We start from the raw sequence: 16,234 nt of genomic DNA, 5'->3' as shown, positions 1-16,234 counted from the left end.
TTCTTCTGTTGCACAAACTGATCATATTATTATTATTATAATTATTATTGTATTGCACTTGTTTTCAATCTCCAAAAATGTGGGTACATCAAAAAGGAACACTGACGAGAAATTAACTGGTCATATTTGCACAATTATATCTGGTTAATTACATTAACCCGCCAGATATAATTTTCGGTGCATTCTTCTTTTTTTTGACACTTCAGTGTGAGATGAACGTAGAGGAAGGTGCAAGAACTGTGTGAACAGAGAGAACATGTGAGCATTAAGGAGGCTCTTGCACAGATCTAATGAGTTTTATTCACTGTTAAAAATCAACTGATCTTTCTTAGTGTCTGTTGTCACGACTGTACACTTACGCTGCTTGTGCATTTGTCATTTAAAATGTTTATTATGCATGCAACACATTCACCACTCAGGCAGGTCATTCCTACTTGTACTGCAATTAATGCTGTATTGCAAGTATCTATTTTATTCATTGCTATGTATTTAATAACTGAAGGTGCTTCACTTGTATATGCAAGATGCCTTATTAGCTTTTAATAGTATGTCTGCATTCTTCTGTCCCTCCGCCCAGTAATATTATGTAGCATTTTGTACTGATGTAATCCTTTTGTTGTTGTTTTTTACTGAATAAATATTTTCTATATTTATTTGCCGTTTTATGATTGTTTTTTACCTGATTTAAAACTCAATGGTTCCTCTCTTACCCACCCCACCTATCACTGTTAAGACTGATTTAATTATGCATAAACACAAGTCATCACAGCAAGATGGTTACAAAAACACTGATTTATTGACAATTCGATATATAATTGATCAAGTAAGAGCAAAGTGTTGCATGGGTCGTATCATCTGATGTAATCTGAATGTACACTACAAGGTGTCGTTTTTGACTTCAAATATACATTTTTAAGTTCAAGTGAAGATGTTGATTTTCCATTGCAACCAAATTATACCACACTGTCAACAGGGATTAGCATTTATTCTGCCAACAACATGGACCCTTCTTCAGTCAATGACCCTTAAGTAGCTGGTGTTGGACGATTAACTGAACTAAAAATATAACAGGAAAGTAATTGAATTACTAAATCAACAAGCAACAGTGCATTCATTATATATATTTTAGGCAATTGTACCTTGTGATTATAATAAAACAATATGATAAATTAACATTGATAGGCACATGGGTCAAGCAAAGGTCTGTGGAAAGGTATCAAGATTGGCAAAGATCTATCTTTTTTTTTTATGCCAAGAATTTGACCATTACTGTCTTTCTCCAGGTTAAACTGGGATGATGTAGTCCTTAAAAAAGGTATGATATATTTGGCATGGTACAGAAAGGGAGGCTGGAACAGGCTCTTGATCCCAGATTAGGCCTTTTACGGTCCACCCACCTATTTCACTGGGATGCTTCCTCACAGAGGTGTCTACCCATGACTGGGATCGGTTTGTCTCACCCTGATGCTGGTCTGAGCAATGACAAGATGGGAAAGACAACTCTGTCCCAGTGTCAGCAGCTGCAGAACCAGTGATTCAAGTAGTTCTTCACACAAACTGTTTCTTTTGAGCATGTGAGGCCAAGTCTTTGGCTTTCTCCTTCGCTGCCAGTGCTGTCTCTCTTGCACGCTCTGTAGCTGTTACTGCCAAGGTTTTTGATGGAGTTTCACCTGCGAGAAAAAGCAAATATTGACCTTAATTTGCATAATCAATGTGCTTAGACGTATTGGGGCTATGCCTTGATATACTTGGAAGAGTCTCATAAAAACACACACTAAAATCAATCACTTGTGTCTGCCCTGAATCTTAGCAGCCTACCCCTCAATGCACTTACGCATCTCTATTCTCTAATTCACAACATATTTAAAGCAATTATTACAACGAATGGCAAAAATGATTAGGGTCATTAGTACACCCATTTTAGTCTGAGTAATATCTATAGAATAACTATTTAAGTATACAAATAAATGAATATAGAGATGAATAAAGAGTTAGTAAATTTACCTTGCATTTTGGCCAACACGTATTCAAACCCTTTCATTGTCTTTGTAGCACTTGTCTTGAACCTTGCAAGACCAAATTCCTGGAATGAGAAGACAGAAAAGACCTCTTATACGATGTGTCAACAACCTATAAATCAGTTTTTCATATATTCACTTATGCACACGCTCTCAGAGCTCAACAATAAATATATAAATAAGTCATTCTAATGTGACAAAATTATTTCGCAATATAATTCTTGGGAGACAATTTAAAGGTTCATCTTAACATGGCGCATTATCTTGCCAATTACAGACAAACAAATCGGCTGTTATGTCACCATTTCAGATGCCCCACATTGTAGTGCTCCACTGACCTGAATTGCTCTCGAGAGCCCATAGACATTGGACGAGATCCAAGCTTCTCTTTTCAGCTCTGTCCAGCTGTTGTTCTCTGGGTTAATTTGATATACACACCGCTCTTCCACAGACTGGGAGAGAAAGCAACAAATTAAAAAAAAATAAAAAACTACACTGTGCAATGCAGAGTGCCTTAAAAATATAAGCAGTCACTGGGAGGGTAAAGGTTAAAGGAGATAGTAATGCAACATTACAGATACCAACTGTAACCAAAGAAGGAGTTACCATTAGTCGAGCGTGGCTGATGTTCCATGAGAGCGTGGTCATGGTCCTTTCCTGAGGGTCCACGATGGAGTCCTCAATGATGTACGCTGAGCTGGCCATGTGCTTTGGAAGGTAGCGCTCCATCCAGCGAGGTGCTCGACTATGTTTGGTCAACAGACGCCTGGAAATCAGGCAGTTGGTTGGCGTAACCTCCCGGAAAATGATGTCCTCAGTCAAGACATGATTACTGTGGGAATGAAGGAATTAGACAACTCTCTGTGTATGTCTGCAACATGTGATCATTTTAACCAACTTATTTCAACTGCTGGACTATATAGTATAGTATAGACTGATATTTTGTAAACTGGTCTAGTGTGTAATATGAAGATGAAATTAATTTAATTTGGCAGAAATTGAAGATAATGTAATTTCACCATGTTGAACCACCATGTTTAAACAAGAGCCCACAATAGACAAACTAAACATCTTATGAGTTTTGATAATAATTGAAGGCTACATAGGTTCACCAACAAACTTGGAAAGGATGGGTGAGGGATATTCAGCTGCAACATACAACCTCTAAAAGGCTTTACATGCAAAAATGACAAGATTTAGTGGTTTTCTGAACATTAAGATGATTAAATAAATAAACACAATATCATTCAGCATCAATATCGTATTACTAAGTAATGTGCTTGGCAGCTCTCACCACTAATTATCACATTACCACATAAATTAGAACAAACACAGCAACTGCTCTCAGTGCACACACCTGTAAGGGTTGGGATACCGTTGCCAGAAAGCAATACAGACTTGGTCCCAGGTACTTTTGAGTAAACCTGCGCAGCAGAAATATTTCACCATTGTTCCCTCCGTTTACTCAGCACCCTGTGCACATACACAAACAAAATGAATTAGTACCTGCAGCAAGTTTTACTACATTAGTCAACAAGCAGGACAGGTGATTTACAGAGGTGACCCTGAATAAAGCAACAAGAGTAAGTTTGTTCTGTTTATGGTGCTAATAACTACCAAGTACCACACAAATATATCGAACAGAGTGTTTTTAAAATTGTTACTGTGATCTCAACGACTGCACTGTGTAATTGCCAATCTGTTTGGCATTTCTAAATTATTTTAATTTATTGCTTGTAATCTGTCTTTTCAACTTGTATATATTATGACGCGTGTTGCTGACCTCTTGGCCAGGTCGCCCTTGTAAGAGAGATCTCAATCTCAGTGGACTTTACCTGGTTAAATAAAGGTTACATAAACAAAACTACTTTTCAAATTGGTGGGCATTGATCTTGACAAAGAAAAATATCTTGATATTTGTTTTTTTGATTTGAGATCATATTGATAAAGATCACACTCACCACTATTTGTTATCAGGAGTAGAAGTAGACTGACTAAACAGCCGCTCATTACGTTCATGTTCTCAGAAACATGATAAATGCTGCTAGGTGCACTTCATCCAATATGTATATGTTTGTCAAATATTATTCTTAAGGCTTCTGTCATGCAATCAATGTTTTCTTTGTTCCATATTTTAATTAAACATATTTTAGGAACTGCAGTTGAGAGACAAACCATAGATGTTGCTGCTCAGTACATGTTTATTTATGTCAAGCAATTGAGTGCATCATTTGTTATTAAACTGATAGATGTTTATCAGATAATGGGGAGAAAAGACAACAAAACATTTTGGCATTCAATAAATAAATCGACATTGCTGCCCGTATTTCACAAGCATAGCATCGAATGAAGAAAGACCCATATCAGTAGACCTCGTTTAACAATATGTGTGTATCTATATACATTTTAAGGGTTCTGTAAAATATGGCGTTTACACGGTCTTCAGGTTGGTCTATATTACACGTGTTATGTATAACCCAATTACACTTGCTTCATAATTAAGTCTAAATTACGTACATATATTACCATATAGATTAATCATACATCAAAGGCACAGAGAGGCACATTTTTAAAGAACTTGCCAGATAAAAGCGTCGTCCTGACATAAGAAAGAACTATCACATTCAATGTCTTTGAATAAAAGACAACAGCATAATTAGACACATTTATGGACAGACTTCAATATATATATATACAGTTAAAGAAAGAAAGAGGAAAAAACACAGAAAAAAAGAACACCGTGACGTTTGTCACGTCCGCACTGCTCAGCTTCCTCTTATATTAGCATAGCATGAGATGCTAGCGCCGCTAGCCTAGCATGAAGCAAACCACAAGAATGAATGACTACAAGATAACACCTAAAAACTACCACGCAGAGCAAAACTCAAGCAGCGGACAGAGAGAGTCGGTTACCTGTGTGACGAAAACATTCAAGAGGCGACTGTCAGCATTTCACAGTCGCGTGGGATTAAACTTCACCGTTTTTTCGACATGTCAACCGAGGGCGGAACTCCAGGGAAGGTCAAATATGACGACACTTCCGGGTGTAACTGCAGTCAAAAGTCACATCCATGGTGTACATCCATACCCTCTCATTCAGTTCTTTCTTTTTATTATTCTCTACATTGTAGTCATATTGAAGGGATCAAAACCACGAACTAATCAGAATGTTTTATATTTTGCATTCTTCAAAGTAACCACTATCTGCTATGATACACTGTTCAGTAGATAAAGTTAAAGTTATATCACAATTCACAGAATTTCAAAATAAAGGGTTTGTTTTGATATGGATATATGCAATATATAATTCATAATAAAAACTTATTGTAACGTAAATAATTAGTTACTACTGTTCTATCTGTCTGTCTGTCTTTCTAACTTTTTTTATATAGTCTCAGTATTATCTTTTTATATTGTAGTTTTCATGGTAATGCATGGTTATTATTTATTATCCTTATCTTTACTGCCTTGCTGCTGTAAACGCTGTAAATTTCCCCACTGCGGGACGAATAAAGGACTCTCTTATCTCTTAGTCTTGATGAGCTGCTTTACACAGCTACATAGTTTTGCCATTCAGCCATTCACACATCTTTCATATGCATTCACATGCTTCATTCACATGTAGACTAGCAGGGCCAGGAATTGAACCCACATCCTTCCAGTTTGAAAGACATCTCATCTCACCCTACCACTGAACTGCCATGGCCCAAGCCTAACTCCTTTCTCTTAATACTTTTAATTCTTAAACAAGTACATTTACCAGAAAATTACTTTTTATACATAAGGACAGTAAATGTCAAGTAATATTATAAAAAATGACTTCAACTTCTATAAGTTGACTGATTATAAGTTGATATTATGTGGTGAAATCGATTGGAGGGTCGCATGTGGCCCATGGGCTGCAAGTTTGAGACCTCTGCATTGTGTTAGGATAGCTGGTTAAGTGCTGAAGCTGGTGTCTCTGATGAAGTCGTCATCTTCTGCAGCAGAGGTAAGTCTTTCTTTCCTGGGCCGGTCCTCATAAGAGAAAGTTTTGTTATCGCCTTTAATGTTTTTTTTAACTGCACTTGACGACACATTCAAAGTTCTTGAAATGTTCCATACTGACTGACCTTAAGAGCAGTTGTTGAATATGGCTATACACACACTGTATAGAGCCAACCCTACCCCCACACAACTGATGGCCCCAAACACGTAAGAAGGCATGAAATTCCACAAATTAAGGCACAAAACCTGCAAAACCTGTCATCAAAGCAAAATGTGGCTCCTCTGAAGAACCAAAAATACAAAACATATTGTAGTTTCTTGAACAATTTTCCTGACTACATAATTCCATAGTGTTCCTCCATAGTTTATTAATGCACAATGTAGAAAATAATAAAAATGAAGGGGAAAAAAGAAATATGAACACTAGAGGTCACTATGTGACTGCACAACATGCACATAAAGAGCAGCGTTTTCCACTTTTTCAAGACGGCAAACTTTCCAATCCACCTCCACCAATTTTATATTCTGATAATTGCAAATGTGTGCATATTATAATGTTTGTGACTATTTGTTACTGCCATTGAAACACCAAAAACTCTGTTTTGATCTAGGAAAATAGCCATTTACAAGAGATATAGTTTAATAAACTAGTAATTTATCATGTCATTCGACAAATCTCAATTACAAGGCTGTAAAAAAAAAATCAAATATATAAGCAAATATAATTATTAATATATATTAAATAAAAAATAAATAAATATATATATATATGTATATCGCCCCACTCTCTGAGGTTGACTGTCATTGGGGACTTCAGGAGATCTGTTATCTGAAGGGGCGAATTGCCACAATAATCATCTTTGGGTCATATATGTTGTGAAAACAAATGAATATTTCATTACATAAAAGTGCACCAGCGAGACAATTGAACATTTTTCTACAACACAAAGGTAAATCGAACAAGAAAAGAAAAGAGACAACATCAGAGTCATTTTTGGAGATAACGCGCCTTGAGCACACTGTGGCAGAGAACAGATGCTTCATTTGTTCTGCACAGCTAAAATCAACCCTGAAAACATCTCCAGTCTGTGGCAAAAACATCCTTACACATTAGCGCTAACACCTTATGGGACTAAATGCCGCAGATCTAAGCATAATATGCCTCTGCTGGTAGTCCCACTAAAGGCTCAGAGCTGTTATAATAATCTGCAGCACATAATAAGGAGTATAGGCTTAAGCTATGCAATCAATAACGCGGTTGTCAAGAGAAACCCGCAGAACAAAACACCATATATATATTCTGTCTGCTGCAGAATAAATCACACCGTATAGGCCACATTTGTCTCGAATAAATACTTTACTGAATGTTATTTAGACCGTTCTGGGGTTTGTTTGAAACCGTGTCTGAAACTTTGATTATAGGTCTTGATTTAATCTTTTTCTTTCTTTCTTTTGTGAATGCACCTTTTGTCCTTTGGTTTGGCTGCCTTCCCATCTACAGAAAGATTTTCCATCAGTTTATTTTTCGCCACAACCTCACCGAGTAACAAGTATTCTAAGCAGTTTTTGCAACATGCCGTGACTTTTCAATGATGTACTGCACCCATCATTTATCAGATATTTACTATTCATTCACATGAAGGCATCATTTCTCCCGAATGTCAAACTAATGTTCATGTTTTCCTCCGCCAGAAAAGTTCAGTCCATCAGTAAAGCGTAATAATATAATGCTGCATGTTTGGACTTCCAAAACACCCTACTCAGTGCTTGTTCCCATTCTCTAATGAAGACATCAAGAACTTGTTGCTCTCACTTCACATGGTTCACTGGTTTTCAATCCCATTCCTTTGGACACAGAGTCCTGCTGGTCCATCCGATCAGGAACGGCTGGTTGCCAGGTGAACACAATTAACTTCCTGGCGGGACAGAAAATCAGCAGTAGCCGGCTCTGGATTCCTTAAATGACAATTCAGTGTTACTCAGCTAGAACACTGTAATTACTGAGAAAATAATTGGTTTAAACTCGACCAAATGTTTCACCATTTGACCATAAAAGTGTAAGTGTAAGCACACCGAAAGCCCCAGACAGGCAATGCATATGCAGCTGAGAACATTATTATTTGGACACCAACAAAACACATTATACATTGTACCAAGTTACTTAACATCCGAGTAAACATTTTTCAACATAAATTTCAACAGGTTTGACGACTGTATTTTCACTAGTGTCATTCACAAAGTAAAGACCGTTACATAAGGCGATTTACATGCAAAGCTTTGAGCCCTCAGTGACCAAGATATGTACGAGCACACCATTCGAGTCAAAAGGCTACTTTTGAACCACAAGCAACACGAAACAATGGTGTATTCAGTGAGTTCAATCATATTATACAGTAAAAAAACCAAAAACAAAGTGTTACTCTCATACAGCAGTGGGAGGGTGCCCACCATTTCGACCATTCAGAGTCATCCCTCTTATGGAACGTGTCCGGAACGAACCCTCGGGGTGGAAAGCCTCTGGCTTATCCTCACAACGGAAGACCATGAGGAAGCCGTTACGGTAATTTTTATTCATCCACCCATACAGAAGAGGGTTGATAAATGTGGAGCACATAGCCACGATGTGGAACACTGTGTATATCAGTTTGTACTCCTTGAACCTGAGCACCAGGTCCAGATCACTGGCCAACTGGAACACATGGAAGGGCAGCCAGCAGATGACGAACACCACCACCACCAGCGCCAACATCTTGGTGGTCTTTTTGCGGCGGTTGATGCTGTCATTGCGACTGGATGGACTGATGTGATTCTTCAGTTTGACCCAGATGCAGATGTAGGCATAGCTAATGATGGCTAAAGGGATAATGTACTGTAGGAGCAGCATTGAGAGGCTGTAAATGACTCCATCCCTGCTGGTGCCATGGGGCCAATTCTCAGAGCAGACAGCGATGCGCAGGTTGATGGAAGGTATCTCTTCGTAGCGGTACTCTCTGAAGATGGCCAAGGGTGCAGCCAAGACAGCAGACATAGTCCAGGTGAAGGCCATGATGAGGAAGCTGGAATGCCACGTGAGCCGTCGGTTGAGGTGGAAAACGATGCAGCGGTAGCGCTCTAAAGCAATGACAGTCATGGTAAGGATGGACACGTGCACGCTGAGGGCCTGGGCAAAGGGCACCATGTGGCACAACACAGCCCCAAACTTCCACTCATCCAACAGAGTGTAGACCAGAGTGAAAGGCAGGCACAGAGTGTTCACCAAGAGGTCAGCAAGGGCCAGGTTCGCGATGAAGAAGTTGGTCACTGTTCGCATGTTTCTGAAGTGAATAATCATGTAGATGACGAGAGCATTCCCCAGCAGCCCCAGCAGAATGATTAGCGAGTACGCTGTTATCAGGGTGATCTGAACTCCAAGGTGCTTGGTGATGTCAATGTGGAAACCAGGTGGGTGTAAACCCATGCTGTCATTGAGCAGAGCCAAGGGATCGGTTCCACCGGCCTCCCCTTCCTCTTCTGTGCTGTTGGATGTGTCTGGTGGGCTCATTTTATTGGGAAGAAGCAGTGCTGGCTCCTGCAAAGAAAAAAAAAATGTATAATCATTTTATTGCCTGAGACACACCATGCAGAATGTTATTCATGCAAGGCCTTAAAATGAAAATCATTACAATCATTACATCACACTTGCTCATTGTGGAAAAAGTATCTGTTTCTGGTGTTAATTTCTTTCCATATTTAAATATGTACAGCAACCAAGCAGCCAGAGTCTCATGAGGGACATGATCCCTCACTGGCTTCCTTTGGTCAAAGATTGTATTTGCATGTAAATGAAAACCCTGGGTTTGTGCAATGATTGAGGCCAGTTCAGGGTTTTCATTTAACATAAGCCCTTCTCTTTTATGCTGTGCAATGCCTTCAGTCCCTCACCCCCAAAAACATAAACCTTAAACCTTCCTCTCAACAGGATTACAAGGGCAAAATGGCATCATACCGTCAAGTGTGTTATTAATCATCGGGGACTTTTTTACCCTCACCAGCACTACGTGAACTGCAAGAGATTTGACTGAAACTAAATCTCAAAGAGTGCAAAACTCCACCAAGGCTGCTCAGTTTCCAAATTCAGATCACCACCAAAATCCAACAATGTCTTCCTTTAGCCATGACCCGCATCTCCAGAAAATTCCATCCGAATCATTCATTTACTGTTTGAGTTATGCAGCTCACAAAGAAACCCCCCCCCCCCCCCCAAAAAAAACGAATGAACCAACAAGACAGACAGAGACAAATGCAGTGAAAAGTGAAAACATATCTTCCCTGGCCAATGTGATAACAATCATCCTCCTCATATCACCTAGAAAGAGTGATTTGCTTTGTGAAGGACATACGATTATTGAAGTCATGTGGTAATTAAGTTGAGCACAATGAGACAGAGCAGTTGAGAAGATAAGCGAGTCGTCTAATGCATGCCGCATAATTATTACAACAACTGCAGAATATCGCATTGAGGTCATTTCACCAAGATGCAATCACTAGGAAACCATCTTGCTTTGAATGCGCTGGTCCCTAAATACAAAGAAAAAGCCCACACTTCTTGCTATTCATATTGAAAAATGCCTTGCCCATGTCTTATAGCAACCAGTATTCATTTGAGTACAACAATGTGCCCAAAGGAATAGGCGTTTTAAAGGCTGAACAAAAAAAGTGACAGAGGAAGCAGGAGTCAGCTAGTTCAAACCTGCATCATTAGAGCCGTGTCTGCTCGCATATGCAGTCTGCAGTTCATTAATGGAATAATGTGTGGTAAGCCAACACTCTATACAGAGAGACTGGTGCTGGCCCATGTTACACAACTGTGTGTCTGTAAAAAAAAGATCATTCTTTTCAGTATATTTTCTGTTCAGTAATTATCTTGTCACTCAGTTTACCTGTGAGAGGCTGGATGCTGTGTTGCATATTTAAAAAACCAACGTCAGTGTTGACTCTTTAGTTACATAAAGCAGATTAATACTAATGATGACATCCAGTAACATTAGACTCAGCAAAGCGCCTTTCAACAAATGTAGAATTCACTGTCACAGTAGGAAATTTAAAGGTCCAGTGTGTAAAATTTAGGATCATTTGCATTTGGCAGGATTTGAAGATTAAACAATAAGGTTCTTTGGCTTGTCCTCATAGGAGAACCCTTTTTGGTTCCAGGTAGAACCTTTATCCTTAGTGTTAACAAGAACCCCTTTAAAACCCTTTATTCAGGAAAGGGGTTTTAAAGGGTTCTCTGGATCAACGTGGTTCTTACTGGAACCATTAGTGTTACCAAGAACCCTTGAAAAACAAATGTTTCCAGGTAGAACCTCAGCCCTTGTAGAAAAATACTTTTGGAAAACTTATTTCAGAGGCTGCCATTTTGGTCCACAATGGAAAAACTAAAGACCTTTTGAGTTTTGATGTTAACTGAAGGCTACATAGGTTCTTCCTTTACACTAATTTCTGCTTGATTTTAAATTGTTTGATGTTTTAAATGGTTTTAATTTCTTTACTTGATTTTTTAATTGATTGTGTTTTAATTTCAAATGTATTTCCTGCCTGTAAAGCACTATGAATTGCCTTGTGTAAGAATGGTGCTATACAAATAAACTTGCCTTGCCTTGCCTTGCCTTGCCTTCCGGCACAGTTGGAAGTGACACATATTCAGCCTCAACGTGCAACTTCACCAATGAACGTCACTTAATGTTAAAATAAACACACTTTATGTAATTAACACATTTTAATAACTAACAATAAATTACATATCTTTCATTATTATTGCAGCGATGCAAAGAGGAGAGGATTCGTAAACATGTTGTTGGATTCATTCAACAGACAATAGATTTTATTTAGATATATTACGATCATCCTCATTGTTCAGGTGAGAGGCCTGGAACAGAGGAAGCTAAGCAACACACAATACACGCATACACAGGTAAACAATATACGCAGTATACAAACTACATTGCCTGCCATTCCTTTGTTCACTAACATATACTGTATATATATTGTGGACAATGTGTTTTGTCGATTTGCTCTGTGCACATCATGTCCATCTATTGCACTGCTCTGCTCATCTTGGAGGAGGGATCAATCCTCTATGGCTCTTCAGGTTTTTTTCCCCCCATTTTCCCATTAAAGGGTTTTTTCAGACCAGTTGTTTCTTACCCGAACCAAGGGTAAGGAACAGTTCCACGTACAGATAGTAAGGAACATGGATTTGTGTATTTAATCTATCCAAATGAAATTGATTTGAATTGATTTACAGCCTCAAAAATGAAGTTCTGTCTCATTAGGCCCAGGCTGAGGACTACCGGTCCTGACAGAGTTTATACCTGCAAAGGGTCCTAATGGGTTAACACACACACACACACACGCACAGACACACAAAAACCGAGATGATGCAAACTACAGTGTTGTTAACCAGAATGCATGATGAACATTCTGCATGCACCCTCTCTGTCACCACAGTCTCACAGGGACGCACAGATTTATCAGGCAGGCTGCAGGCGATATGTGTACTTTTCAAAGCATCAGTAATATATCAAAGCTCCCATTTCTCATCAGCGACGCAAATCCTTGACTTAAGGAGCTGAGGAGAGTCTGTTCACATACACCTGCTGGAGCAGAAACACACCAAAGAACCGGATTCTAATGAGCGCCATTACGCCAAATTATGAGATAACTCAATCCAAGTCGAATGTGATTGATGCTCCGTTCGTGCGTAATTTGTCGCCATTTGTTTAACTTGCTGAATTGGCATTCACCATTCAAATGTCTCCATATGAGAGCTCCCGGAGCTTATTCAACCGACCTGACAGGTGCACAAACAACAGTGTGGAACATAATGAATGTGGATACTTGTTCATCTTCCTTTTCTAAAGCTTTTTTTCCCCCTCGCTCTCTCACACATTACGCACCTGCGGTACTTTCAGTTAAGTACAGATTGCGCGGTCACAAAAACAACAGAGAAACGAATAACCTTGCGCGTCGGCTCGTGCCATTTTTGTCACCAAACTAGACTCGCGAAAAAACCTTTCAAAGTCAATGAACGGCCATCTCCATGTTGACGGACTCACCTTTTTTGGCCCTGTATCTCCTTTGGCGAGCGAGTCTTCACTCAAGACTGGCGTGGAAACGCGGGTGGAAAACCCGAAGCTCCTCCCAAGCTGGGGCTCACACAGCGCGCATCTTGTGGCTGGAGCGTGCGTTCCTGAGGCAGCAGGTCTGCAGGATTCAGTGCGTCTCTGTCTCTGACTCTGAGAGCGTCCACTAACATCCGCACCATGCCACTGATTCGACTGTGGCTGCACGCAGGGACATGTGCGCATGCAGGGACATGTTGCTCTGGTTTACACAATTAATTATCACTGTTAGTTCATTGTGCACTTTTATGTGTTTATTATTCACCTCTCTTCCAGTAACATGTCACACTTTATTACTCAAAGTCACTTATTTGTCGTTGTTATTTCAGTTCCCCGTGTCCCTGTGTGATTTGTTGAACTTTGGAACGACTATGCACTGTAAAACAAATCCTCATATATTGCTTTATTTGGGGCCCAGTGTCACTGTCACATCTGATCTATTTCCTGCAGTCAGATAAACAGTGGAGTATAGTTCACTGTTATTTTTTTTGCATCTGACACAATACAGTCCCCGCACGAAACCAGACTGAGCTGTTTCCCACCGGACAGTGACCTCACACATCTCGCTCCTGTGACCTCTCATGAATTCCTAAAAGAGATTCAATTTCTTGCTGGATGCATTGTTAGTTTTTTTTTTTTGCAGATGTTTGAGAGGCAGATGACTCTGTTACATAGCAATCATTTTGCGGAGGTGAATTTCAATGAATTCAGTGAATTTCATTGACATGCATTGATTTATTCCTGTTAATATTATATTGTAGTGGACCTGAAGCCCTTTAACCTCACATGAAATATGAAAAAACAAACTGAATAGTCTTCAGTATCTCTCAAGGCTGTCTTTTTATGAGAGCCGAACAAGTCTGTAGAACAGCTCAAAGTACATCTTAAATGGTTGAAAGTAAAGCAAAAAACACTTTGAAAACATGCATCCATCTTTTACAGCTTTATCCTCCAGGGTTGAGGTGGGCGCTGGTGCCAATCCCTGCTGACATAGGGCAAAAGGCTTGGTGACTCACAGGACCACATAGAGACAAACAACCATCCACTCTCACACACACACACACACACACCTACGGTCAATTTAGAGTGCCCAATTTGCCTAATCTCCAAATCTGCATGTTTTTGGAGAATGGAGAAAACCCACGCACACACGGGGAGAACATGCAAACTCCAAAAGCAAGAGGCGATAAATTGGATTCAGAGTGTTATTAACCTAAGGAAACAATACAAATCTCCATGTGCTGCAGCTTGTTCATTCACCTTATCAGCCCCGGAACACCTGTAGAGGACACATCAATAAGGAAAGCCCTTAAACACAGCGTCACTTAAAATCCGACACAGATAAAGGAGCCTGAGTCAAAGACCAATTCGATCCTCTGAGACAATGTTTAGTCGATATGATAACAGGAGATAATGTTTCCCTTGAGCCGTGTTTCTGTAGTTTCTCTGCAACTTCACAGTGTCGTGGCTCTGATTTATTATTCAGGGAGGAACATTGTGTGAGAGCCTTGAATGCTTTTGGTGGGGTGCCACAATTTGCACTATAAATGCAGCAGCAGCAGAGATTACCACTTATTGATTAGGAGAGGCTTCCTCTCCAACTCAGTTTATCCTTTCAATTATGAGGGCCATTCCTCATTACATGCACTGCAGGGTCACTTCTCAGTTCAGACTTGACAGGCCACTCTGATTTACATTCATCACCAATAAAGTGCCTCAAAAGTTGTGTAAAGGAAAAAAGTATTCTCAGAGTTGATCACTTGTTTTAGCTGCTTGTCCTTGGCAGCGTTTATCCATTTACCCAAAGCTCACTGACTCCTCTCCATATGGCTGGAGTCTGATCACTGCTTTTTGTCCAGCTCCCATGATATCACTGCAGTGTCCTCACATCACACAGCCTACACTGGAGCTGTTGTGCCTCTGTCTCTCACATGCATACCGCATACTAGTGGTCAAACAATTTTCCAATCCAATTTTGTGTCAAACTTGCTGTCGCAGATGACAGCATTTAATTATTTGGCGATTTAGATGCAGAGTTAAAAGGACGGACACTGTGTGAAGTCTGCAAATTGGATCCCATGGCGTAAACATTAGTGTGCAGTGCTCCAATTATACCTCCTGGTGTGCTGTTTCATTTATTCCTAGAGAAGGTCAGTGTTTGTGTGAGAAGTAAATCGTGATCTCGACCCGATCAAGTTGTGTGTTCATATATATGGTAAATAGATGGAGTCACACTTGGAGTCACATGAAATGGAGTGTTTATTTAAAAGCTCATGTTTACAGAGATTAGTGCAGTTGTGGCTCCAGGGAAGATGGTTATTTTCTTAATAAAGTGGAATATGTACAGTGCTTAACACATCTATTTAGACCACCTGTCATAAAGATGAGAAAACATACATATTTTTTTTTAGAAATCTTTCAAAAACTTTATGTTGTTAAAAACATTTTGTTGTTTATTTGAACTTAATTCACCCTTTTACTGTATACCCAAATGTGAGGGCTTCTCTGACAAGTCAGAAATTAATCAAGTATAACATTCAATCTATAAATTATATATAAATATATATAATTATAAATTTATAAAAATATAAATTACTATTAACTACTTTGTAAAACAGTAAATTAGAAAATGTATGCATAACAATAATAATTATATTTTAGCATTAAAAATAAAATTATTTCAGTTTATTTCAGTCAGAAAGCTTCATGTAAGAGCTTCTACATGTGTGTGTATTAACCATTATTAAACAATTATACTATATTATAATTACCAATGCTGCAGCTGTGGCATAAACCTTACATTGGTGGTCTAATAAATGTGTGAAGCCTCTGCATATTCTTAAATATACATTCTATTACAAACTGGTTAATTTGAACTGGGCAATGTATAGTATCTATTGTTTTGAGGGTTTAAAGCTGTATTAGAGCTGATTATAGTTCAGTCTCATCTATATGCATGTGCTAAGCATTAATATTATGAATGCCTGATGTTTTTATTTCTTGATTTCCTTAATTGGATCCCCATTAGCTGCCACTTAGGTCGCAGCTACTCTTCCTGGGGTTCACACA

The 16,234-nt window shown here is 39.1% G+C and overlaps 2 protein-coding genes across 2 annotated transcripts; both read right to left on the bottom strand.

Moving 5' to 3' along the window:
* Nucleotides 1-1,069: 1,069 nt before the first annotated feature.
* prelid1a (PRELI domain containing 1a) lies at nt 1,070-5,032 on the bottom strand. Its single transcript, XM_083891760.1, has 6 exons — nt 4,932-5,032; nt 3,376-3,491; nt 2,625-2,850; nt 2,357-2,470; nt 2,005-2,083; nt 1,070-1,670 (listed from the first exon to the last, which is right to left on the bottom strand). The coding sequence occupies exons 2-6, from the start codon at nt 3,465-3,467 to the stop codon at nt 1,549-1,551; spliced, it is 633 nt and encodes a 210-aa protein (XP_083747886.1). The 5' UTR covers nt 3,468-3,491; nt 4,932-5,032; the 3' UTR covers nt 1,070-1,548.
* A 3,395-nt stretch (nt 5,033-8,427) lies between these two features.
* Nucleotides 8,428-9,546, bottom strand: npy7r (neuropeptide Y receptor Y7; the record flags this gene model as incomplete). Its single annotated transcript, XM_083890620.1, has 1 exon — nt 8,428-9,546. The coding sequence occupies one exon, from the start codon at nt 9,544-9,546 to the stop codon at nt 8,428-8,430; it is 1,119 nt and encodes a 372-aa protein (XP_083746746.1).
* Between the last annotated feature and the right edge of the window lie 6,688 nt (nt 9,547-16,234).

Source organism: Microchirus variegatus (genome assembly GCF_963457635.1).
Source record: "Microchirus variegatus genome assembly, chromosome: 6".
Lineage (NCBI taxonomy): Eukaryota > Metazoa > Chordata > Actinopteri > Pleuronectiformes > Soleidae > Microchirus > Microchirus variegatus.
This window is presented reverse-complemented; position numbering and strand designations above follow the sequence as displayed.

Excerpts from the sequence above, each read along its gene's own strand:
- prelid1a (XM_083891760.1), bottom strand. The coding sequence starts at position 3,467 with ATGGTGAAATATTTCTGCTGCGCAGGTTTACTCAAAAGTACCTGGGAC. Across the intron at positions 2,471-2,624 it reads TCAGCCACGCTCGACTAATG|TCTGTGGAAGAGCGGTGTGT; the intron begins GTAACTCCTTCT and ends TTTCTCTCCCAG. Across the intron at positions 2,084-2,356 it reads GGCTCTCGAGAGCAATTCAG|GAATTTGGTCTTGCAAGGTT; the intron begins GTCAGTGGAGCA and ends TTCTCATTCCAG.